The sequence below is a fragment of the Eucalyptus grandis genome, chromosome 4, assembly GCF_016545825.1.
Source record: "Eucalyptus grandis isolate ANBG69807.140 chromosome 4, ASM1654582v1, whole genome shotgun sequence".
In the NCBI taxonomy this organism is placed as follows: Eukaryota; Viridiplantae; Streptophyta; class Magnoliopsida; order Myrtales; family Myrtaceae; genus Eucalyptus; species Eucalyptus grandis.
In genome coordinates, this window is record NC_052615.1 from 11,511,711 (window position 1) to 11,536,363 (window position 24,653).

The 24,653-nt window shown below is 39.3% G+C and overlaps 1 protein-coding gene and 1 long non-coding RNA gene across 2 annotated transcripts; one reads left to right on the top strand and one right to left on the bottom strand.

Annotated features, from left to right (window-relative positions):
* Nucleotides 1-10,926: 10,926 nt before the first annotated feature.
* LOC120292821 lies at nucleotides 10,927-13,192 on the top strand. Its single transcript, XR_005550429.1, has 4 exons — nucleotides 10,927-11,059; nucleotides 12,003-12,049; nucleotides 12,212-12,263; nucleotides 12,608-13,192. It is a non-coding gene; the product is annotated as an uncharacterized LOC120292821 (long non-coding RNA).
* Nucleotides 13,193-15,959: 2,767 nt separating this feature from the next.
* Nucleotides 15,960-24,294, bottom strand: LOC104440959 (apoptosis inhibitor 5-like protein API5). The gene is made up of 17 exons (XM_010053937.3): nucleotides 24,085-24,294; nucleotides 23,816-23,907; nucleotides 23,516-23,677; nucleotides 23,051-23,150; nucleotides 22,862-22,927; nucleotides 21,680-21,777; nucleotides 21,486-21,560; nucleotides 21,196-21,345; nucleotides 19,355-19,420; nucleotides 19,204-19,269; nucleotides 18,599-18,709; nucleotides 18,018-18,107; nucleotides 17,829-17,935; nucleotides 17,245-17,359; nucleotides 17,097-17,162; nucleotides 16,900-17,003; nucleotides 15,960-16,516 (listed from the first exon to the last, which is right to left on the bottom strand). The coding sequence occupies exons 2-17, from the start codon at nucleotides 23,903-23,905 to the stop codon at nucleotides 16,327-16,329; spliced, it is 1,656 nt and encodes a 551-aa protein (XP_010052239.2). The 5' UTR covers nucleotides 23,906-23,907; nucleotides 24,085-24,294; the 3' UTR covers nucleotides 15,960-16,326.
* Nucleotides 24,295-24,653: the final 359 nt, after the last annotated feature.

Below are 24,653 nucleotides of genomic sequence, written 5' to 3' on the forward strand. Positions count from 1 at the left end.
TATGCAATCCAATTTTAGTGCATCAATTCGTAACATGAAGCAAACAAGTCTCACACTCAAAAATATGATATTTATTTGCTTTTGATGCAGAGAATAACAATATCGGATGTCAGTGTTAGCAGTGATTCTTACTGACTTGCTTGAGAACGTAAGTTGAACCATCAAACAGGAAGGCTGTCTCCTGCCTCCCCAGTTCTTTTCTTCTGGATAAGTGCCTCCCCAACTCTGCAACTACATGCACTTTACTTGCACCTTTTTGAGACCAGCATTGCCCGTTATTTTTTTTTTCAGTACCCTCAGTTGTGTGCTCACTCTCTCTGCTTTTCCTGCAGAATTGCAATTTTTTCATCTAGTTCAGAAATAGCAAGGTCTTCAGGTACTTCCATTACTTTAAAAAAACATTTGGTATTACCATATTTTCTGTTGATTATAACTTATTGTGGAGAATGAGTCTATATATGATGTTAAAGAAAGGAAAAAGAACAGGGCTATTCACCACATCACAAGGCAGCATCTTGTATCTCTTTGTTAGCTAATTGTCAGTTTTGTGAGAAAGCACTTCTGTGATGAAAGCATACCGTGGGTAAAACGCATTCGATATGAGTCATCAATGCACAGGGGCATTAATGGCAGCTGGGAGCACCTAGATTCAGGTCTTTTTTCTCTCGAAGGTCACAATAGTACTCACTGGCATGATCTTCCATGGACGAAGTGTAAAGTGTGAGTTGATGGAGGGGATGGTGATCCTTTATTGTTGGTGGTAATTGTGGAAGGCAATCGTGATTGACATTAAGACTGCACTGCACAAGAACGTGAAAGTTGAAAGTGCAAAATTTACCAGGCAATGCATAGGAAGTGCACATCAGTAGATCTAATATAAGAAAGAGCATATGCTCGTGGAGGTGATGTTTGAAAGTGGGCCTCTTAAAAGTGCATGGAATGTTGAAGTCCAAGCCGCATTTTGCACAGAGAAAGACAGCGTCTATGCTCTTCACGACATGCATCAGTGAGCAGTCCTTCCTGATACGGGAAGAAGTGGCTGTGCCAGGGTGAACGGGTTGTTGCATAACTGAGGGCAATTCAGCACATGATTTATGGAGCAGATGAGAGCAGCACTGCTCCAGCGGCAGTGGATGATCGTGAATTTGAGAAAGAAGAGGCAATCCACATAACCATAGACCTCACCTAGTATGCTTTGCACTCGATTCTGGTTTCAAGCTTCACGTTGTGGGACACCAGTAGATTCTGATGGGCGAAATGGCCAAAAAACTGAGCCCTTCTTGCCCTCCAGGTCTTGTTTCTTTAGACTAATAGCCGCACAGTCCATGTCAAGGCTGAAATTGCATTTGCTGCGGCGGGAAACTATATGGCAGGCATCGCATTGGAGGTCTACCAATTGATCGAAAGCAAGAGAGATGGTGATCATGGAGACGGGCATTACATCTCTGGGGAGAGATTTGGCGCAGCTCTCATGGAGAAAGAATACACACGTGTACCATCGATAGACCTCCTCGCAGGCTTCGCATTTGATTCTACTTTTCGTCTCTGAGATGATGGGATGTGAGCAGATGCTAATGAGCAAAATGTTGGATGGTCGCATTCTCAGATTCCTCATCAGGCTTAGAGTTGTGACTAGGTAGACGAAGCAATAGGAAGCCTGCTCACACGCATGGCAACTCCGACAATCCTCCGCATCATCGCCTACTGGGTGGTCAAGTCGGGGCAGCGGCTGAAACGGGGGTCCTAGGGCGGACAGCATGCCAAATTCAGTGCAACTGGTGAAATAAAAATTGACACAGATTCACGGCAGTGGGCTGAGCCGCGGAGCGAAGACCAGCACGCGAGACATTCCAAGCAACTACAACTTCCGCTTAGGTTCCGGAGACTCAATGCATGATCGCCAAGGCAAATTAGGAGATAAAAAAGCGTTTTGAATGGAGTTATAGTTGAGTGATGTCAACACGAAGTAAATGAGGTGACATGAGTTGTACCCTACTCCCGTATTATTTGATGTTGTATTTCAGTGTTCATCTGTACATTTTTATTATTTTATTTATGCTTCAACGCAATAGTTAATAAAACTAAAGTGGCCCATGAAAAGTTTTATATCTTGTTCATTTAAAGTCAGCTGCAATTATCTGAGGTCTTAAAAGTGCAGTCACCTTGGGCTAGTCTATACATTCATCAGAGAGTTCTTATCCAACTTACGCTAAAAGTAATTTACGTAAGACAATTTTGCAATAACAGTTTTGTCGTAATTGTTTAAAAAACCAAATTCACCTATTTTTAATTTTACGAGTTATTTTTTTAATTTATTAGTCAATTGCATTTACATGTAAAAGTAATGTTTACATTTGCCATTAAATACAATTCATACAAATAGTATGAGCCGAATCTACCTTTTTTTAGTTATCAATTTCTCTATAAATGCACATGTCCTGCAGCACCTTTGATTTGTAAGCTATGTCGATTTGGCTCATTAAAGCAGCAATTGTAATTAAACTTGTAATTTTCTTTTAAATCTTTGAATAGAACTTGATTTTATTTTCAAAAACTAAATAATTATCTGTATTGGTTATTTAAAAAAAAATACAGATTGAAGTTGTTACAAACCCAATTCACATAGACAACCTACAACTTCAACTAATTAAATTGAATTTAGATCCACGGATAAAAAGTTGGCATTTGTATAAACTATGAAGACTAAGACCAAGGAGAACATATCTAGAAAGAGCAAAACAAAATAGAGAGGTGCTCTTCCAAGTAATTATAAGTAAACCTATCCAAATGATAAAATGAACTACATTTTGATGAAATAAAGATTATGATGCATATACATTTTTCATCTACGGTGATCATCTGCTCCTTTTGCTAAAACTTTGAATTTATTACACTAATCAAAGTAACGGTTGGTCCTTTTTATGAGGCAAAAAAGAAAGAAGACAAGATGCTCTCTTTTTTGTCATATTTATTCTCTCCTACTAGGGTGTTTACGTGTATAAATAAACCTCTTTCCAATATCTTTTATTGACTCTTGCCACTTTTCAATCTCCTTTATTCTCTCTCTCTCTCTCTCTCTCTCTCTCTCTCTCTCATAGAGAGTTACCAAAGGGTCTTAGGGGAACCTTCAGTGTTCACATTGCAATGGTTGGATTATGCCGTGTTACATGATGATTGTATGGCCACACATGGGTAGAAATGGGGCCTTCATGAAACTTGGGAACTTTTTTCAAACAAAAAACCAGTTCGAGTAGAATCGTGATTAAAGTTAAAATTTGAGATTTTCTTAGGAAATTAGCAAAATTCATACTCCCATCAACAATCCAAGGTGTCTTGAACCGAAGAAAATGCAATCTTTTGTAAGATAAAAACCTATTTTTGCAATATTTCACCACAAAAAAGTCCTTGCTGCTTTAAAAGTATTTTAGTAGGATTTCATATATCCAACAATTATAGAAATAGGTGAGTTCGTGCATAAAACATGGCAACATGAGGATGCTCATGTGTGTAATTATAGAAAGGGAGGGGGCGCTATTATTTCAGTATAGAAAAAAAATAATGATATATTGATGTATGTTTTCTTTTTATTGACTTTGTGAATAAGATTTCCTTTATCTATTGTCACACCCCGATCTATAAAATAAGGAAAAACGACACCACCATGGTCTTGCCCAAATGATGCAACTTGATAAATAGTGAGTTGGTTACGAAATCAAGAGTTTTGAAATTTAATTTTTTTGGGAGAAGTATACTATCAGTGTCATAAGTTGTGTACGGCGCTCACTTTGGTGCCAAAAGTTTCCGTTAGATCACTTAAGTGCCAAATCGGAAGAAAAATGATCACTTTGGTGCCATCGGCAAAAGATTCTGGCCAAAATGATTACGTTGCTTTTTTTAAAAAAATAAAAATCTACAAGGCCTTTAAATGACGTTGTTTTCGGTCCTCCTTAAGAAAACGATGTCGTTTTGCTGTCCTACATGGAGGGCCTCACAAAACGACGTCGTTTAACTCATTTGGAGATTTTTTTTTATTATTTGGGATTGAAATTAGGGTTTTCCAACCTTGCTCGCTTGGCCGTCGTCGCTCAGCCTCCGCCGTCGCTGGGCCGTCGTCGCTCGCTCAGCTGCCATTGCTCTGTGCTGTTGGACGCCTTCAATGTCACACGAGGGAGCACCAGCCCCAGTCGCCGGAGCCTAGGTACTGGAAGACGCAGGCCAGGCACTCGTCGAGGAGATTGGAGATGGAGAGGGAGACATCAATGGGGCGCACTCGTCGGCGGCCTCCCGAGCATCGACTAGATCACGGCCTTCGACTTGGCCGCCGAGTGCCTGTCGTCGGGGTTAGGGTTGGGATCCAAGTTAGAGCCGCGGCTGCCAAGTGGCCATCGTCGGGGTCGGGGTCGAAGCCACGGCCGCCGAGTGGCCATCGTCAGGGTTGAGGTCAGGGTCGGAGATGCGGCCACCGAGTGGCCATTGTTGTGGTCGGGGTCGGAGTTGCGGCCGCCGAGTGGCCATCGTTGAGGTCGGGGTCGGGGTTGGAGCTGCGGCCGCCGAGCGCGAGGGCCATCGAGGACGGCGACTAGCTGGAGATTTAGGGTTTTTAATTGGGGGAGACACCAAACGGCGTCGTTTTGGTGTTGGATGCTGACTGTACTCTTCGGTGAGCCACATCAGCTTAAAAAATTAATAAAAAAGTGCCACGTCGGATTTCCGGCTAACTGGATTGGAGTTGGCACCAAAGTGAGCGTTTTTCAAATTTTTTGGCACTTAAGTGATCCGACAAAAACTTTTGGCATCAAAGTGAGCGTTGTACACAACTTATGGCACTAATAGTGTACTTATTCCATTTTTGTTTTTAAAAAAGTGTGAGTGTATCTCCAAACTCAATTAAACTCCACAAATATCATCCTAGACATATACGAGTATCTAAACTCACGTCCAAATCCAAATGCAAAAAATTTCTCGCCAATAATGCTCACGTCCTATTTTAGCTTACCTGAAAAAGATTTGGAATGAATAGTGTGAGTAACCACAGCTTAGTGACTAATCTAAATCTCTTCTAAGTAGATCAAGCATGTGCTGTGATAAAACAATAACAAAGATTCATCTATCCAAATACAATATATAATGTACAATAAAATAAAAATATGAGGAATATCACCTTAACGCAACTTTATACTAATCAATTATATTCATTCAAAATTCAAATACCAAAAGGGTGGTACAGGCTCCATTCGCTTTTATGCAACAAATATGTCTTAAACATTACTTTTTCATTTAAAAAAAATCATATGGTGCAATGCTTTTCACAACTTATAATATATCAATTCCCAATCACTTTCAAGACACGAGCTTACAAACTTGTAGAGGATAACAACCACCCCTAAATAAAATCCAAATTGAAATTTGTCCTGCTTAAAATGTTTCAAAGTCATATCAAAGATTAACTAAATGTCAAACTTATATGTGAGCTAACCTCAACTAAAACTTTAGTAGGCGATACCATATTCTTGAGTCAAATCGTCAAAAGATCTTCGAACAATTACTTTGCAAAGAGAGTCGACCTCATCTTAAAACTCCAATTCAAGCGAGCTTACTTTTAGTAGAAAATTCTTTTGAATTACTAGGAGACCATAAAGCCAAAAGATGATTGGAGAAGGGCAAAATCCATTGCCAATACAGTAATTCGAAAACTATTTTAGCAGCATGCAAAATTTTAAAAATTTATCCCAATCAAATCGCAAACCTAAATTGACTTTTCTGAAGTCCTAGTTTGCACTACCCTAAAATTTCTTTACAACATAATTTCATAGCTTTAAAACCTCTAAAATCAACCTAGCAACATAGAATCCATACCAAACCTAATTTATAGTTTAATTACGAAAGCTCCTTCAATTAGATAAATAAAAGTTTCAAATCCTTACCAATTGCTAAGAAACAGAATTAATCCGGTGCATAAAGCAAGAGCTCCCTTTGTCTCCTCTGTCTTTTCTCGGTTTCTCCAGACTCTGCTTTCCTTCTCTTTTTTTTTTTTTTCCTTCGTATTCTTCTTGGCTAGACTGTTTTGAATTTTTTTCTCTTTTTGCTCCAGTAATTCCCTTACCACCGCATCAACTGAAGCAAGACCAAAGAAAGGGCTTTAAGGAGACACTTGGGCTTGGGCTTCGTGTTTTGCTCTTGCTTATTATTTTTGCCAGCCCGGTTACTGGAACTTTATCCTTGCCCATGAATGATGAATCTTCCAGCTTATTACGTATTGATATCAGTATGCGGACACACCGCCGAGAAAAGAGAAAGGAGAATTCAATCAGCACCGAACAAAGTCTTTTTCTAACACAAGATAAAGTAAGGAAAAATGTCATAAATAGCCCTGAACTTTCATCTAATGTTCAATTTCATCCATGAGATTTCAATTTGCTCAATTTGGTTCCTAAACTTTCATCTAATGTTCAATTTCATCCATGCTTTCGATTTGCTTCATTTGGTTGTTGAACTTTCATCTAATGTTCTATCTATTCCCTAACTATTTGAAAATTGACCAATTTCTTTTTTAAATATTAAACTGTTTTTTTATAAATAAAAAAAATTTCCAAACTGGGTTTTTTTTTTGGTAAAAAAAAATACCACATTTATGCAAATTAATAAATGTCAATATTTCTTTCATTTCTCCATATTAAAAACAAATGGAAAAGGGGATAGTATTAATAAACAAGGTAAATCTTGCATTTGATTTTTTTTTTTGTATATGCAAATTACTTGAATAATGTACAAAAGCCCATCAATTGATTTTTCCCTTTTTAGTGAAGTCTAAAAAAAAATCGATTTGATGGGTTTTTGTACATTATTCAAGTAATTTGCATATACAAAAAAAAATCAAAATGCAAGATTCACCTTTGTTTATTATTACTATTCCGTTTTTCATTTGTTTTTAATATGGAGAAAGGAAAAAAATATTGACCTTTATTACTTTACATAAATGTGATATTTTTCAATAAAAAAAAAACCCAATTTGGTATTTTTTATTTATTAAAAAAATAATTTGGTATTAAAAAAAGGGAAATTGGTTAATTTTCAAATAATTAGAGACTAGATGGAACATTAGATGAGATTCGACCAAATGAAGCGAATCGAGTTCTCAATGATTTAAATTGAATATTAAATGAAAGTTCAGAATTTAATGAGCAAATCAAAACTCGAAATGAAATTGAACATTAGATGAAAGTTCAGAAATCATTTGTGACATTTTCCCATAAAGTAAATAGGAAAGTTCGAAATCCTTTGTTACCAAAAAATAATTTCGTTACCAAAAAAAGTTCGAAGTCCTCCAATCCAGTGGTGGGGGTGAAGGTGCGCAGGTGTAAGGGGACAATTGGAGAGGGGGTGAAGAGGGTGGGGACAAAGGACAAAGGTTTCGTCCCCTTTTTGCTTCACATTTTTTCCTTTGTCCTTCGTCCCCTTTTTGCTACAAATTTTTTCCTGGAAAAAATTTGTAGCAAAAGGAGACAACCTCGTCCCCTTTTTTGCTACACATTTTTTCCTGGAAAAAATTTGTAGCAAAAAGGAGACGAAACCTTTGTCCTTTGTCCCCACCCCTTCTCTTCCATCGCCTTACACCTGCGCATTGACCTTCATACTATAAAAGAGGCATGAAAGAACGGCGATGTCGCTACCTTCAGCTCACCGGTCGCCATGGATTTTTTCTCCATCATCTCTATCCTGATCAACTTCATCCAAGTGAAATTCCAGGGGAAGTTGATCTCGCCCTTCGAAACTCACTCCCTTGCCACCGGCGTTGCCATCTGCAGCCTGCTCCTGCATTTCTTGTTGCTGCGTCTCGCCGATGGAGCATCACACCTCCTCATCGACTTCACTGGTTTGATATCGGTGGCTTCACTTGCGTGGTTGCTGCTCCACGACTTCTTCCACTCTGTCTTGTTGGTGCTGCTCCTGTTGCTTTCCGTGACTTTGTTGCGCGACCTCTTTCAAAAACTTTGGCTGTGGCTTTACAGCGACCTCATTCAAAACCTTAGGCTGTGGCTATACGGCGAATTCGTCCTCATGATCAACTGTGCGGCGCGGTCTCCTGTATGGCGTGTTGGAAGAGTGCAGCCACATTCGCAGCCCCCTTTCCGGCCGCAAGTCTGAGTGCCATAGTTGTTCTGTTCCCTGCTTGGATAAAGTAATCTAACCACTTTAAAACGAATGAATAAGTACTTTAGGAAAGCTAGCTAGTTTTGTTTAGGAGGCACTTGGGGCAACTAAATCAGATTAAGATAGGCTAAGCCCTCAAAGGAAATTGTGATCTATTTTTATTGAAGAGATCGAAGACGACCTCAACAATTGTTACCAAGAGAAGAATAGTCGTTTCTATAGGCATATAAGGGGTAGTAATTGTTCTTGAGGTTAAAGCTCTGACCTCTTTCAAAGCATTGCTGAGTGTTGCAGATTTCCTTCTTTTTTTGGTGAATCTCTTTGTACCTTTCTGCTTGGCCAGTGGATCCATGTGTCATTTTACATTCTTTGCTGGTGTACTATGGTTTTGCTCATTTATCCATATGAACTGGGACAAATAGATGCCTTGGCAACGTGGGCACAGCTACAATTTCAAAAGCTTTGATCTAACACTAACATCATTGAGTGATCCAAACCAAAATGAAAGATGTCAGCTTATTCCTCTCTGTTCCATATACACCATTACTGCTTACTAGCTATTCCGATGATAATATAGTTGTAGTTTGTCATTGCAGAATGTGGGAATCGTTACATCATAGTCTCTATTTGACCTCCAAGAGGTGACAACTAGATCTTTGCTGTGGCAAATGCGTTAACTTGCAATCTAAGACTACGTTGTCTCGCTGGCAGATTGGTTTTTGGCCAGGAGCTTGAATTGTTGCTTCAGTTGGACATTCAAGTTTCTGGGGCCAAGGTGAGAAAAGAATGCTGAAATGTAGATTTTTTTTTTGGCTGGCTTTCGCTCAAGATTACTGAATTCTGGTTGACTGTAGATGTTAGAACCGAACTTTTCCCAATCTTCATGTGCTAAAGAATTTACACTTCATGTATGCAAAGCTAGATAGGTAGTATGCAGATGCACGAGACAAGTCTCGTATAAACTACACCCATCTGATGTTGGTATCTCGAGGAAATAATTAGACCGGCAAGCTTCCTGCCAAGTTGATTCACAATCAAATTATGCATTCCAGTGTCAACACTTCATTTCATTACATAGAGCACTCAAGTCCGGCACTTAAATAATATGATATTCGTCTGTTTTTACTGCAGAGAGCTACAACCTTGGATGTCGGCGTGGCAGTGAGTCCAATTGACTTGCATGGGAGCGTAAGTTGAAACGTCAAACAGAAAGGAAATTCTTTTTGTCTTGGTAAGTGCCTCCCAAACTCTGCAACTAAATGTACTTACATTTGCGGCTTTTGGAGACCAACATTGCTTGTCTTTTCTTGAGTACCTCCAATTGTGTGCTCATTCTTTCCACTTTTTCCTACAGAAATGCAATATTTTCATGGAGTTCAGAGTAGCAGGTCTTCAGGTACTTACACTATTCCAGCAACCTGTATTAAGAAAATGTTTGGTATTGGAGCATTTTCTCTTGATTAATTCTTATTGTGGAGGTTGAGTCTATATATATGATGTTAAAAGCGAACATGGCTATTCACCACCTCACATGGTATTGTATCCATTTGTTGCCTAAAGTCTGTTTAGTAAGATAGCACTTGTGATGAAAGACCAGTTAATGCTGATGGTCAAAATTGTAAAAAGCGAAGTCCTTCTTGCCCTCCAGGTATTCCGAATATGTTAAAGCTGTGCAGTCCATGTTGAGGCTGAATTTGCATTCATTGCAGTAGGAAACCATGGCAGACGTTACATTTAGCTCCTCCAATTGATCGAAAGCGAGAGGGTGATCATGGGGAGACGGGTGTTGCATCTCTGGGGGAGATTCAGTGCAGCTTTTGTGGAGAAAGAATATGCATGCATAGCATCCATAGACCTCACCCAAGATTGCTTGCTCGCAGGCTTTGCATTTGATTCTATTTTTCATCCCGAGATGATGGGATGTGAGCGGATGCTCATCAGCATTTGTTGGATGGCCACATTCTGAGAATCCTCATTGGGAGGACAAGCAATATTGGGCCGTGCAGTAAGAATTGACGGATCCGACTGGCAAGAGAAGGTTTTCATATATAAATGCAAAATATTGATTGAAATATATATATATATATATATATATCACTAGACTGGTGAGGTCACGTATTTCCTTGTGACCAAGTTTGTTAGGAATATGGACGAGCCTTGATAAGCCATTCCCTCTTGTGTCCATCCATCGATCACAACTTACTTCTACCATATTAGGCTTAGTGTTCCAGACAATGAGTGACTAAGTTTGTTAGGAAATAAAATGATAGTGCAGCTTCAAGATGAGTATCTGTAGATACCTTTTATTGATTTAGAGTGCATAAAATGAGCAATTTCTCAAGAACAGATCAGAGAAAGCATATAACCTTGGAGCATAATCATGTCATTACTTGACGAGCTAAACAGAAATGTGGGATGTGATTTGAGCACTAAACCGATGATTTAGATGCAGATGGTAATAAATTATTTTCTCTGGACTCTGAAGGTTAGCCATTTTGTATGAGATGTGCAGGATCGCAGTTATCATAAAGCAAATCAAATTATGTTGGCAAAAAATTTGGTACCATCATCTCCAATGAAAGCAAAATGTGTGATAAATGTTGTGGGCCATGGATAATGGAAAGAGCAATAGATGATTTATCTTCAGTGAAAGCATATGTCACAGACAATGGTATCTTTCTCTTCTCGGTTAACCATTCTTCCTTCTCAGGCAATTGTTTCTATCTACTTCATCAATTATGTATGCTACCCTTTAATCCATAGGAACTTCTCATCAGTTGCTTGGCTTCACCAAAACTCCTCTTCTCTAGAAGCCTGGCTGGCAAGGCGTCCCACTGGCAGTATGTTGCTCAACCTCGCCTTGCTTTTGTGACATGCTGTCTGGCCCCTCTGCATTACATAGTCAAGGGTGAGTTCCATGTGTCAGTTTGTGGATCGCGGTCTCACACACAAATCCCTACAGATTCCTGTAGGAGGTCCAAATTATATCTATTTTAATTTTCATGTGGGTTCATTCATCATTTGATTTGACCTTGGAAGTTGATTTTCTTCTTATTTATTTACAAGCCTAAATGCTTACTGTGAAAAGCGATTCCCAGGAGAGTATCATGATGCTAAGTCAAATAATGAAGCTAAGTAGGTGATCGACTGGATAACTTAAGATGGCAGGACTGTCGAATGCTTCTGCTAATTTGGTGGCAGATACTTAAAATTGTTACCTTCAATGAAAGGGCAAATGCTATTGAAAAGACCAAAAATACGTCAACAATTATTGCGATGAGAAGAATGGGGAGATGTTTCATCGTTTGTTTCAAGGTTACTTAAGATCCTGCTAGACCAAAAGATTTGGAAGTTTTTTCTTTACTGAAGAGAGAAAAAGAGGGATATTCATGAAAAATGGCACTTTTACTAGCATTTTCAGATACCAGCACCTTATTATCACATTGCCACATGTCAAACGTTGTCATATGGTCGTTACTAGTTGCCAAAATAAAGTCAAAATTGTTCTTGGGGTTAAAGCTTCTGAATTCTTTGAAAATATTGCGTGCGTCACAGTTTTGCTTTTTCTGGCAAATCTCTTGGTGACTTTCTGTTTGGCCAGTGGATCTATATGTGTTATTTTACAGACTCTTTGCTGTTATACAATGGTTTTGCTTATTTATCCATAAGAACTAGGATAAATAGATGCCTTGGAGATGGGAGCACCGCTGCAATACCAGAGCTTTCTTCTATCATCGTAGAGTTAGCAGAATCAAAATGAACAATGTCAGTTTTTTCATCTCTGTCTTGTATGCACAGGTAATGCTTACTAACTGTTCTGATGATAACAATTTTTAAGTACGTCATTGCAGAACGACACGGTGATTGCATCATATAGTCAGCATTTTACCTCCAAGAGGTGACAACTAGATCCTTCTCGCGGCAAATGCAACAACTTGCTTCAGCAAATAAGATTTATAAAGACAAACTTCTTCTGTGGTGTATCCTGCATGTATCCAGAAGCTCTTGGATCTGAATAATGCAATGACTATGTTCTCTCCCTGGCTAATTTGGTTTTCAGGCAGGAGCATGAATTGTTGCTTCAGTTGGAGATTCAAGTTGCTGGGGCCAAGGTGAGAAAAGAACGCTTGATTTCTTTTGTGGGAAGCTTTAGTTCAATATAACTGAATTTTGGTAGACTGCAGATGTTAGAACAGAACTTTTCCTATCTTCTTGTGCTAGAAAAGAATTTAAAGTTCATGAATGCAAAGTTAGATAGTATGCAAAAGCTCGAGGCTAGTGTGAACAAACTACACAATCCTGATATTCTTTTTCAAGGAATTAATAAGACCGGTAAGCTTCCTAACAAGTTTATTCATAATCAAATTATGCATCACAATGTTAATACTCCTATTCATAACACAGAGCACACAACTCTTACACTCAAAAATATGATATTTATCTGCTTTTGCTGCAGAAGATAACAATATCAGATGTCAAGTGTTGGCAGTGATTCCAATTGACTTGCATAAGAGCGTTAGTTGAAACATCAAACAAAAAGGTGGTCTCCTGCCTCCCTAATTCTTGCCTTCCCCAACTCTTTAACTTCATGCACTTCGCTTGCAGCTTTTGAGACTAGCATTGCAAGTGTTTTTTTGAGTACCTCCAATTGTGTGCTCGATCTATCGACCTTTTCCTGCAGAAATGCATCTAGTTCAGCAAAATCAGGGCTTCAGGTGCTTCCATTACTTTAATTTTTTTTTGTTATTGCCATATTTTCTGTTGATTATAACTTATTGTGGAGATTGAGTCTGTATATGATATAACAAAAGAAAAAAGAACAGGGTTATTCACCACATCACATGGCAGTATCTTGTGGCCGTTTGTTGGCTAAAGTCAGTTTAGTGAGAGAACATTTCTGTGATGAAAGCATACTGTGGGTAAGACGCATTTGATATGTGTAATCAATGGGCAAGGGCATTCATCACAGACGGAAGCACCCAGTTTCAGGTCCGTTTCTCTCAAAGGCTACAATAGTACTCACTGGCATCATCTTCAATTAACGTAGGTAGAGTGTGAGTTGATGGAGGTGATGGCGATCTTTATTGTTGGTGTTAACCGTGGAAGGCAATCATGGTTGACATAAAGATTGCACTACACAAGAACGTGAAAGTCGAATGTGCAAAATTTACCAGACACTGCATAGGAAGCACGGGTCGGCAGATCTAATATAAGAAAGAGTGTATGCTCAAGAAGCTGATGCTTCAAAGTGGGCCTTTCAAAAGTGCATGGAATGTTGAAGTCGAAGTCGCATTCTGCATAGTGAAAGACGGCATCAACGCTCTTCAGGACATGTGTCAGTGAGCCTCCCTTCCTGATACGGGAAGAAGTGGATGTGCCAGGGTGAACGGTGTGTTGCATAAATGAGGGCAATTCAGCACATGATTTACGGAGCAGAAAAGAGCACCTCTGCTCCAGGCAGGCATGGGCTAAACCTTTAACATACTAATCACGGGCCTTGCTCACACCATCCTTCATTCGACCCAGCTCCAGCGGCGGCGGATGATCGTGAATTGGAGATAGAAGAGGCAATCCCGAGAAGCATAGACCCCACCTAGTATGCTGCTCTATTCTCAGCTTTACACCCAGATTCTGGTTTCAAGCTTCACGTGGAAATACACCAGTAGATGCTGATGGACAAAATGAAAAAAAAAAAAAAAAAAAAAACTGAGCCTTTCTCGCCCTCCAGATCTTGTGAACATAGAGTTATAGCCAGGCAGTCCACGTCAAGGCTGAAATTGCATTCGCTGCAGGGGGAAACCAGAAGGCAGACATTACATTGGAGGTTTACCGATTGATCGAAAACAAGAAAAAGGGTTGATTATGGAGAGGGGTGTCGCTTCTCTGGGGTAGATTCGGTGCAGCTCTCATGAACTAAGAATATGCGCCGTGTAGCATCCATAGACCTCCTCGCAGGCTTTGCATTTGATTCTACTTTTCGTCCCAAATTGCAGGGATGTGAGCAGATGCTAATGAGCAAAATGCAGGATGGATTCTCAGAATCCTCATCAGGCTTAGCTGTGACTAAGCAGACGAAGCAATATCCGGCCGTGCACTAACACTCAATCGCGTCCGAATGGCAAGAAGGAAGCCTGCTCACACATGGCAACTCCGATGATCCTCATCGTTGGCAGCTAGGCAGTCGAGTCGGGGCAGCAGGTGAGACGGGTGTCCTAGTGCGGACAGCATGCTAAATTCGGCATGACTCGTAAAAGAAGAAACGACACGACACAGTGGTGAGCTGAGCTGCGGATTGGAGATCAGCACGCATGACATTCCAAGCAAGTACAGGCTTCTTCGCTCAGGTTTTGGAGATATCAATACATGATCACCAAGGCAAATTAGGAAATAAAAATGAGTTTTGTATGGAGTTATAGTTGTTAAGAGTGTTATCAACACGAAGTATATGTGGTGAAATTAATTTTACCCTACTCCCGCATCATTTGATGTTGCGTTTCAGTGCTAATTTGTACAATTCTTTTTTATTTTTTTATGCTATAATGCAATGGTTAATGAAACTAAAGTAGCCCATGAAAAAGTTTCATATCTTGTTCATTTAAAGTCAGCTGCAGTCCGACCAAAAAATAAAAATAAGCTGCAACTATAATTTAATTTTCCATAAATTAACCAATAAATAAAACTCCAAACATTGGTTAAGGTCATAAAGGTGCATCACCTTGGGCTAGTCCATACATATATTAGAAATTCTTATCCAACTTACTATGAATGCTACTTACTTAAGACAATAGTGCGATGACTTTTTATAAATTACTAAAGTAGAAGTACATAACTTAATAGCTTATAAAACTAAATTCACCTTATATGTAAAAGTAACGCTTACATTGCCTATTAAAATGCAATTCGTACAACTAGTATGAGCCATATCTACTCTTTTTTTTTTTTTTATAGTTACCAATTTATCTATAAATGCACATGTTCTGCACCAATCTTGAATTCCACATTATTAAAAAAAGAGTTACGTATACCATGATGCTTCGTCAGCAATGATGATAAGGTTCACCAAAGCAATAATTGTAATTAAACCTGTAATTTTCTGTTAAAATCTTTGAATAGAACTCAATTGTCCGCATTGGTTATCCTTGAAAAACAAAATATAGATTGAAGTGGTTACAAACCCATTTCATATTATACAACCTAGGACTTCAACTAGCTAAACTGAATTTAGATCCACACGGAAAAAGTTAGCCTTCGTATAAACTCTGAAAACCAAGACCCAGGAGAACAGTTCTAGAAAGAACAAACAAAAGAGAGAGGTACCATTCCAAGTAATTCTAAGTAAACCTGTCCAAACGGTAGTACTACATTTGCAAAAAGGAAAATCAGAGCTGTGTAGGGCTTATATCGATAGGTTCTTGGAAGCCGTTCTATTCCAACCTAACTAGAACATTTCTAGAAAGAACAAACAAAACAGAGGTACTCTTCCAAGTAATTATAAGTAAATCTGTCCAAATGGTCGAATGAATTATATTTGAAAAAGGAAAACCAGAGCTGTGTAGGGCTTATATCTTAGGTTCTTGGAAGCCGTTCTATTCTAACTTAACTTAAATAGGAACTAGAACGGTCAGATTGTGAACCAAATTCAACTAGTACTATTCGTTTTGCTGCAACTGTCGCCTAAGTCATCCAAAATGCACAACCATCTGAATAAGGTACAGCAACAAAGTAATTCTTCAGGTTGGTAACAACTGGAAAGCAGGCAAAATCAGACAACCGGAAAATATTCTAAGGTCTAAACCAACAACATAATTAAAGGGTTCAAATGAAATAGGTCACACAGTCTGTTGATCATGCAATCAGACTAGTCTGTATTCAAGCTTAAATCAAACAATGTCACTCTACAAGCGAGGCAAATGTCCCCCAAGTTACATGAGCACCCATCTACTTCGTTTGACTAATGGGAGGTGAATGTAGAACTGAAGGCTGCAGGTAGCTCAAACCAAACTATGTCGACTAGCTTTGAATAAATTACAATCAGTAATGTGCGTCCAGGTCAAAGCTACCAGCTAAATATTTTGGCGCACATCCAAAACTTTGTTCTCACCAGTAACAATTTCTCTTACTGACCTCATATCTAATACAAAGTTCCGCATCTGTCGCATCAGGCATGGCCGCAATCTATCGATAATTTCTTCCTCTTCCACGTCCACCCCAACCCCTTCCTCTTCCTCTCCCACCGCCACGCCCACCCTGGGACAAACCTTCAAATGCTCTATTAACAAGCTGGTTTTGCATACCGCCAGCTCCACGTCCCTTTTTTGATGCTGCATTACCAGAACCATTCACAGCACTAGCGGGTCGTTTTCCTCTGCATAAATGATGATATCAATAAGATGATATGCAAGAAGAGACCCCATTGATCATCACAACAGAAGATAAAGCTAAGATATGCAAGTCATTCTCAACAATCTTTCTGCTCCTCCTGGACTTGTCACCAATGCTGTTAGTTGGAACAATCAGTCAAATTTTGATAACAAAAATATGAAGACATCCACATCAATTTTCCATGAACAGATTTGACAGTGACCAACATAATTACAGTGATTTCCTAGTGTAGATGTAGACCTGTCACTAACGAGGGAAGGAGCTAAAGTATCAGCAACTAGAATCGATATATAACCCACCACAAACAAATCCAATAACAAACTCACTGAGGAATAAAAAAAACATAAGGATCAGTATTTCTCCTACCCAGTCCCCGTATTTGTTGCAGGTGCAGAAGCTTTGACTGCCTCTTTCCAGGAGAGGCTGATGCTCTTGTCTCCAATAAATGAAGGTGTCTTTGAATGCAATGGCTAAATCAATAAACCACAATGAGTTAGTCCTCACATGTTAGTCCTCACATGCCATGAAGACAAAAACAGTCAGTAATAAGTTGACTTATTCACCTTAGTCATGGCAAGGATATTATTGCAGGTTCGCAGTCCAGATGTAGTGTTCTGCTTCTGAGTTTTCTGCATAAAGTACGTGGTGTCAGTTGCATGGAGCAGAACCATTTAACAATAAAAGATGCAAGCATTATGATGACAAACGGACAATGGTATTCTTCTCCTCATCGGTCTTGGCAGCTGACATTGCTTTATTGTGCCCAGCCATTCCCTGAGTTAGCTTTTTCATGGTGGCCCTAGTTAACTCCTCAACAGTAGTTAATCTGCAGCAAAAAAGCAATGGAAAGATCAGGAGGCAAATTACACACTTCATAACACCAACTTACCCAAAACAAGTAAATTGCAATGAATATCAGAACTCCTGGATCAAATTATTCCCTCCGACTTATCATTCATGAGGAAATGAAAGGCAAGAGGAGAATCAAAAATGCCATGTGGCCATAGCAAAACTAATTGCAAGATAACAAGCTAACAAGGAACATGCAAGAGCAACTTGGCATAAATGTTGCAGTACTTTCAGCTAGTTTCAGGGAAAAGTCAATCCTTCAACTAATATAGAAGCTATCATAGAAGCTGTATAGCATCGCAATCTACCAAACATTGTTGAAAACATAAAATCAATTAACCATACCCAATGCATGCGTGACATCCATTGGACAGGAAAGGAAAAACAGCCTGTCATTAGAAGAAACCTAAAACTAAATTAAACTGGAGATGATAAGGAATCATTACCTCTCAGTGAAGTCTTTATAATGTTCTGAGAAGTCCTCCCCAAGCCTGTCAGATGGTTGGCCAGTCACTATCTTGTAACCACACAGACTATTGGTTGCATTTGGTGCCTATAATGCGACATTATCAGAATAAAACCTGCATATACTTTGGCTGTAAGTTGGCAAAGCAGGATGGGAAAGTCCAACTAACCTTGTGTGCCAAATGGTGAAATGCATACAACAAGCATTCCACATAAGTAAAATTCATTTCTTCTCCTGTCTTTCTTCGAGGCATGTACTTCTGAAAGAAAAACATGAAAAGTAAGATCCAAGATATACACATAAAACCTATGTTACAAACAAAATGCCAGTGTTCTGTCTAGTCTATATTGCATCAAGATAACTAACGTATCCAATGCATTTTCAACATAAACTGGAAATTACAAAGACGGGAAGAAATACATATTTCCACTGGAGCCTATGATGTTACATGTCTCTGATACCAAATGTCTGACACATCGTTCGAAGACCTAGGGAACGGGTGTTTAAATGAGAATTAATGATTAGACAGTGACTGGAGATGTTTTCTCTATTCAAGTAAGAGTTTAGTATTCATTTCCCCACAGTGACTGGTGTTAAGCTTAGGAATCTTTATTATATGAAGCCTAAAGAAAATATGATCGTTTGAAGACATTGTTCTCCATCAGTTCTCTTCAAGTTCTCAATCAAATTAGGCTCACTACTTTGAAACTCATCGACCTACATCAGTTTCTTAAAGCATAATATAAGTACCTTTAGAAGCTGAACAATTGAAGGAAGAGTTTGGCGTGAATCCTGTGGCATCGTGTAAGGTGAAATCTCAGCAAGAGCTTTGAGCAGATCTAGCTTTCGTTCCTCAGGAAGCTGCCAGGAAAAGCTCTGTCAAATGTTACCTTCCAAATGGTTCCTTATTGTTACAAAGAGAAAACTAGGTCCAAGAGGCCCACACTTATGGGGGCCAATGATGTACTGTGTGTTTGTTTGGAGAAGGCTCATGCCTATTAGTTAGAAACATTGTTTTTTTTTTCAGAAATATTAAACATTTGAATGACTTAGTCGATCATGAAATGCCAAGATTTCAAAAATTTGAGTTGTACAATATAAGAATCCACACTGAGCCATAGTCGATCATGAAATATATGACCTCCAAGCCAAAAAAACTAAGGCTGATGTTAAACATTTAGGAAAAAAAAAAAAAAAAACCAAAAGGTTAACAAAATAAGGATGTGAAATCAAGTGCAAAGGAAAAGAACAAAACATGTTACAAGACTAGGTACACAAGTAAATCATGTGCAGCCGATCATCTTTATTTTCAAAGCCATGCAGGCAAGATCAACCAGATGTTAGTTAACCAATACCTCATCAAAAAGAGGCAGGACCTCCTTATTAAGATAATTGAAGAACTTGCTACTTGACGCACCCCTCTGTCATTGAAGTTCATTATAAGTTGACATAATCTGATTAAATATGGACAGTACTCAAAAAAACAACCAAAAGTACAAAGCTTACCACAAAAAAAGGAATGGCCATGAACAAACATGATATCAATCTGTCTATGTGGTCTGTATCTGAGACCTGCATTTTGAACATTGTAGATCATGCCATGAAATCACAATAAGAACAAACAGAGCCTTATCCTACTAAGCAAGATAAGGTTGTTATAAAGCATTAAAATTTAATGCATGAGAATAAACAATTTTGTCAGAAATTCAAAAATGTTAGGGATGGGTAGATAGCCATCAGGGTAGAGAATGAATAACCTCTTAATTTAACCTAATTCCATTAGTCAGAAACTTCGGAGATCAGCCTTCAGCTATTTCTCATAATTAACACCCAAAAACAATATCTTTTACTTCCCTCAAATGAAATTTCATGAGTGCTCTCTTAGCCCACAACCAACTCCTCCAAGGGACGCTGGTGAGATGGACAAACCCCAATCTGCCACTCTTTTGCTGTACTATGATTTTTTCTATACACTCCAAATGGCTACTGATTCTCCAGTGTCTATAGAGAAGAAATTCTCTTTGAAGTGATTCGGCAACCTCTTCCACCCCAACCTTTCTCTACTCATCCATAAATATGAGAATGTTAGGACACAATCATTTCTGAACACCCCCCCCAAAAAAAAAAAAAAAAAAAAAAAAAAAGGACACAATCATGGACTTTACTAGTATAGTGAAAAATCTCGACTTTTTGTTCTTATTGAGGAATGGATATAGATCAAAATAAAAAGCAAAATGGGCTCTAAAATCCATGCAGTCAACACCACAGAGTAAGGGCTTAGTAGTTATCTTTGTCACCTCTCTTACCACGACTGCCATGGTCTTTTTTAGTTGTTATCTAGAACAAATACGCATGTCCTTAACAAGAGGTCACGTAGCTACTAGAAAATAAAAGAATGGAAAAGAACTATCTCATTAAATATTCAGAAACAGATAAATTCACGAAATAAAGGTCTTAGGAACACAGAAAACAGCCGGATTAGACTGCTACAGAAGGTTATACATTCTGTTTCTTTTCCATTAAAAAAATATCACCACATGGGTACTAGTCCTTTGCAGGCCCTTGTATCACCCCTAATATTTCCACTAGTGCACCCTTCCAACTAGCCACCCACCCCCCCTTTTTTTTCTTTCTTTTTTCTCCCAACCCTTTCTTCCCAATCCTTGGAAAAGGAGGGAAATTCCCTGGGTTTTTCTATTGATGTGAAATTGCATTATTCGGGCAGTTATTTATATCTATAAGCAATGTTTGAATGCTCAACCACATACACTTACTTTTTCGGCTCCTTAACAACTCAATATAATCTGACACTTAGACTTCATCAATTCTAAGAGGACAATAATAAGTCACCAATCTATTCAATGAATGCACATTCGGATTATTACTGATACCGATCTGAGATAGGGCACTTAGCAACATTTTACTTGATAGAAGTGACCTAAATAGTGGATACATGGTCACCAGCGAGAAGCCATATCTCTAACCAAGAGTTTAGCTCATAAGGCATATTATAATCCTCCCATACGCAGCCATAGGCCACTAAATTGTGTGCAAAGCATATCAGACTGATATGGCTAATCAGAATTTACTGATTGTAGCAGTTTTCATTCTGGAGTTTTTTCTCCCTTTTTAAGTCAATAGCAACCATCATAAGATGGATGAGTTGTTGCTCTCAAAGAAGGATTCAAGTACATGGAAAAACAACAAATGGAAAAACAAAAAAGCTATAATTGATGATAAAGAAGCAGACCATCTCCACTAAAGTTGCCAGTAACAGAACCATTAATAGAGAGTTATCTTTCTAACAAAGATACCACTCAAGAATTTGTTCGTAATCAGGCACATACCGTGAATTGTGCATCTAAATCTGCCTGTGCTTCGATAAGCCCCACAAGTTCTTTCATGCGCTCCGGAGGTGCTTTGTCCCCAAATATAGTTAGACTTTTCAGAAAGTCCATAAACATTCTAAATTCTGCTCCAGTTACATCTTCCAAACACTGAAATATGAGTCAGCCACATCAAATGAGACATGGCAATAAGAAAAGTCTGGGCTAATTCTATTAAGGCACATTCACTCAATTAAGAAATAAACATCAGTGAAGGGACTATAAAAATAAAAAAGAGCAGAAAAGCATACTTTTTTAATTAAATCCGTTATATGTCTTTCCATCTCCTCCTGAGGTTTCAAAAGTTCTGCCTTTATTGGGAACACCTGCAAATCCAGTCCATTAGTCCTAAATAACCTTTCGATAACACGAGAATGTCCCAATGTATGGTGGAAGTGGACATCAAAAACTGTCAAATTTTATCTTTTTCAACAAGCCTTCCAACCTTATCTTTCATGTAGTTTAATATCTTCTCCCGAATCAAGTCATCTGCACTTGGTTCATCGACATTCGCAATGCGGCCAAACAAGGCTGACAAGGAGGCTGCACCAAGCAAAAAGTTTGACAAAAAGCACTGCATGTCAAGCATTAGATTATCTCCGCTAATCAATCAGATTCAAAATGTTCTCAAATAAACAAGTCAAAACAGGTTCATGCTGCTCATCCTGCGAGAATGATCTTCATGAAAGAGAAAAGAAAACAAACAAGTACACGAGTTTAAAATATAGCATTTCCAATTGCTATCTATAAAAAAACACAAACATTTAATTCAATGTCAGAATGGCCCAAGTAAATTATAAGAAAACAGAAGCAAGGTCTATGCATATGATTACAAGCCTGACCACTAGTCTGAGATGCTACCGAAGATCTCAATTCTCATGCACCAAAATTTTGCACTTGAAACTGATAAGAATCAGCAGAAGACATGCAAGTACTGATTGAAACTATAAGGGAAAGGTAGATCAGAATTTGATCCATTTTGTTTGTTCTTCATAACATGAGATGCTCACTCCTATTCTTTCTTAAATGCAGGGTAGCAGGACACAAAATTATGGACTAACTATATACTTGGCTTGAGGTTCAAAAGGCACCTTCGTGTTTGCAAAATCGAGGTTGACATAATCTATGACCATTTTTATTTACATCCTGAAATGAAACATATGTTCAATATATATAATTCAAACTCCCACTGTCATTAACTTTGATTATACACTGTATAAAATTCCAAATGGATGAACACTTATCTTTTGGGAAAAGGAATATGCTAATTATGATATTCTATAGTTTCTCCTACTTTAATAATAATACACTCCTTGACAACTAAGCAACATTCCTATTAACATTAGATGGTTGAGTTTAACTAAAGTTCTCAAGTGACACACAACAATGATTCGAGCAAGAAAAGCATCCTAATAGACAACAACCATGCACAACTTAATCCTGGCAAATCATTATCCACTAAAAAACTAGCAAAATTTATATATAAGAAGTCAAACATCACTATGCCCTTCTAATACATTCATTAACCTCAGACAACACGTGAAACTATGGAAAAACACCAACATCCTGAGCTCAAGAGCATGAAATAGGAGACTTCAACATTGAGTTCAGGTATGTGGATTATCACCTTTCACATCCTGTCTCAACAATGACATGAGAGCCTTGTGCACCGCATCACGCTCGACAAAATCCTCTACAATATAAAACCAGAGACTTCAGCTTAGTTCGAGGTTTATCTATAAAAAACAGATCTATCGTAAACCATTGAGATCACTCAACATACAAATAAGCAAATCAGAAAGAAATCTAGATTTACCAGCGGCAAGGAGTTGCACAAGAAGGTAAACAATCTTAGGAATGTACTCGGGTGTATCCTTGCAAAAAAGTGGAAGCCCCCGAATGGCTTGCACTCGGACCTGCATAACATGCAGTCATCAAACCTCACATCATCCCCAATACAAGAAAGGGCAGTCAATGTCCACACTATACAACAGAATCATATTCCAGTCAGTTTAGCGCAAATGTAAAAGCACGACTTTGGCAACACAAAACTAGAAAATCGAAAAATTCGAGACTCCTCATAACAAAGCTGGACATTTATTTTCCGTCTGACTTAACTAACTGGAGGAAATAATCCCATTCGATACCAACATCTTCCTCGTTCTAACTCCCCTACACCCACCCCCACATCTAAGCAGCCGAATGCCGCTCCACAACAGACTTCAGCAAAACATAAGCACCTCAACAATCGAGTCAACGCTTAAGTAGTCAAACCACCCACCGCGAGATCTTCTTCCTCGAGCAAATCCACGAGGCACTCGACGGCCGCGTCCCGCAGGTCGGGGAAGAACTTGAAGAACCTCGGAATCAGCTGCGCCGCCAGCTGCTTCGCCTTGATGCTCGACTTCGCGGCGTCAATGATCCCCTGATAGTCCTCCACATTCTGCAAGAACCGACACACCCACACCAGACACCAAAAAAAAAAAAAAAAGCAAACCAGCTCAAACGACGCCGCAACACACATCAAACCGCCCACCTCAAAACCCCCAATCAAAGCGGCGACGGAATAAGAGGAATCGACCTGCGACTTGTCCTTGGACTCGTTGAGGCGCTCGCCGAACTCGTAGAGCTTCTCGATGCGCTTGGCGTCGTCGGCAGCGGGGTCGGACATGGCTGAGAGCGAAACCGAAAGAAAAACGAGAGCGTGAGTACTTCATCCCGACTTCAGATTGGAGAAGGAGGGAGCCGGTGGCGGGACGGGGGAGCCGTCTTCCCGTCTGCAGCTCAAAAAAATCGAACGCGATCGGAGCGTTAAGGAAGGAAGGAAGGAAGGGAGAAGAAGGTACGTACTTGCTAGGGTTTTGGGAGGGGATTGGGGGGCCGGAGGGAGGGAGGGAGGTCGGAGCGGCGGAGGAGCGGCGGCGGGCGGCCAGCGGCGGAGGAGGAGTGAGAGGGTTTTTGTAACGGAAATGTCCAGAAGGAAAAGGAGGAGGATTTTCCCGAGTCACTCGCCTCGAGCCGAATCGCGGAACGGGAGGAGCAGGTGGGGCGTCGAAACGACGAGGCGCGAGGGGCGAAACGACAGAGTAATCGCCGTGCTCCTCGGGTCGGATCTCTCGCGTTTTGCTTCTTTCCGTGCGATCGTCATTCGAGATTTAGGTTTTTCGCTTTTAACTTTTTCTGTGTTGCGGTTTGGAATGACTGTGCGGGGCCCACGTGATCGACGGTTGAGATGAATCCGATCAATAATTATATGAATGGATAATGGCATCATTCACTTTTTCACAGACAAAAATGTTTTGAGTGATGAATGCGTTATCCGTGTAGACTTATCCAATTCAAAATTTAAAGGTATGCAAAGTAGGTTTTGAGTTTCAAAATTAAAAACATATTTTAATGGATAAGTTCTAGATTCTAGA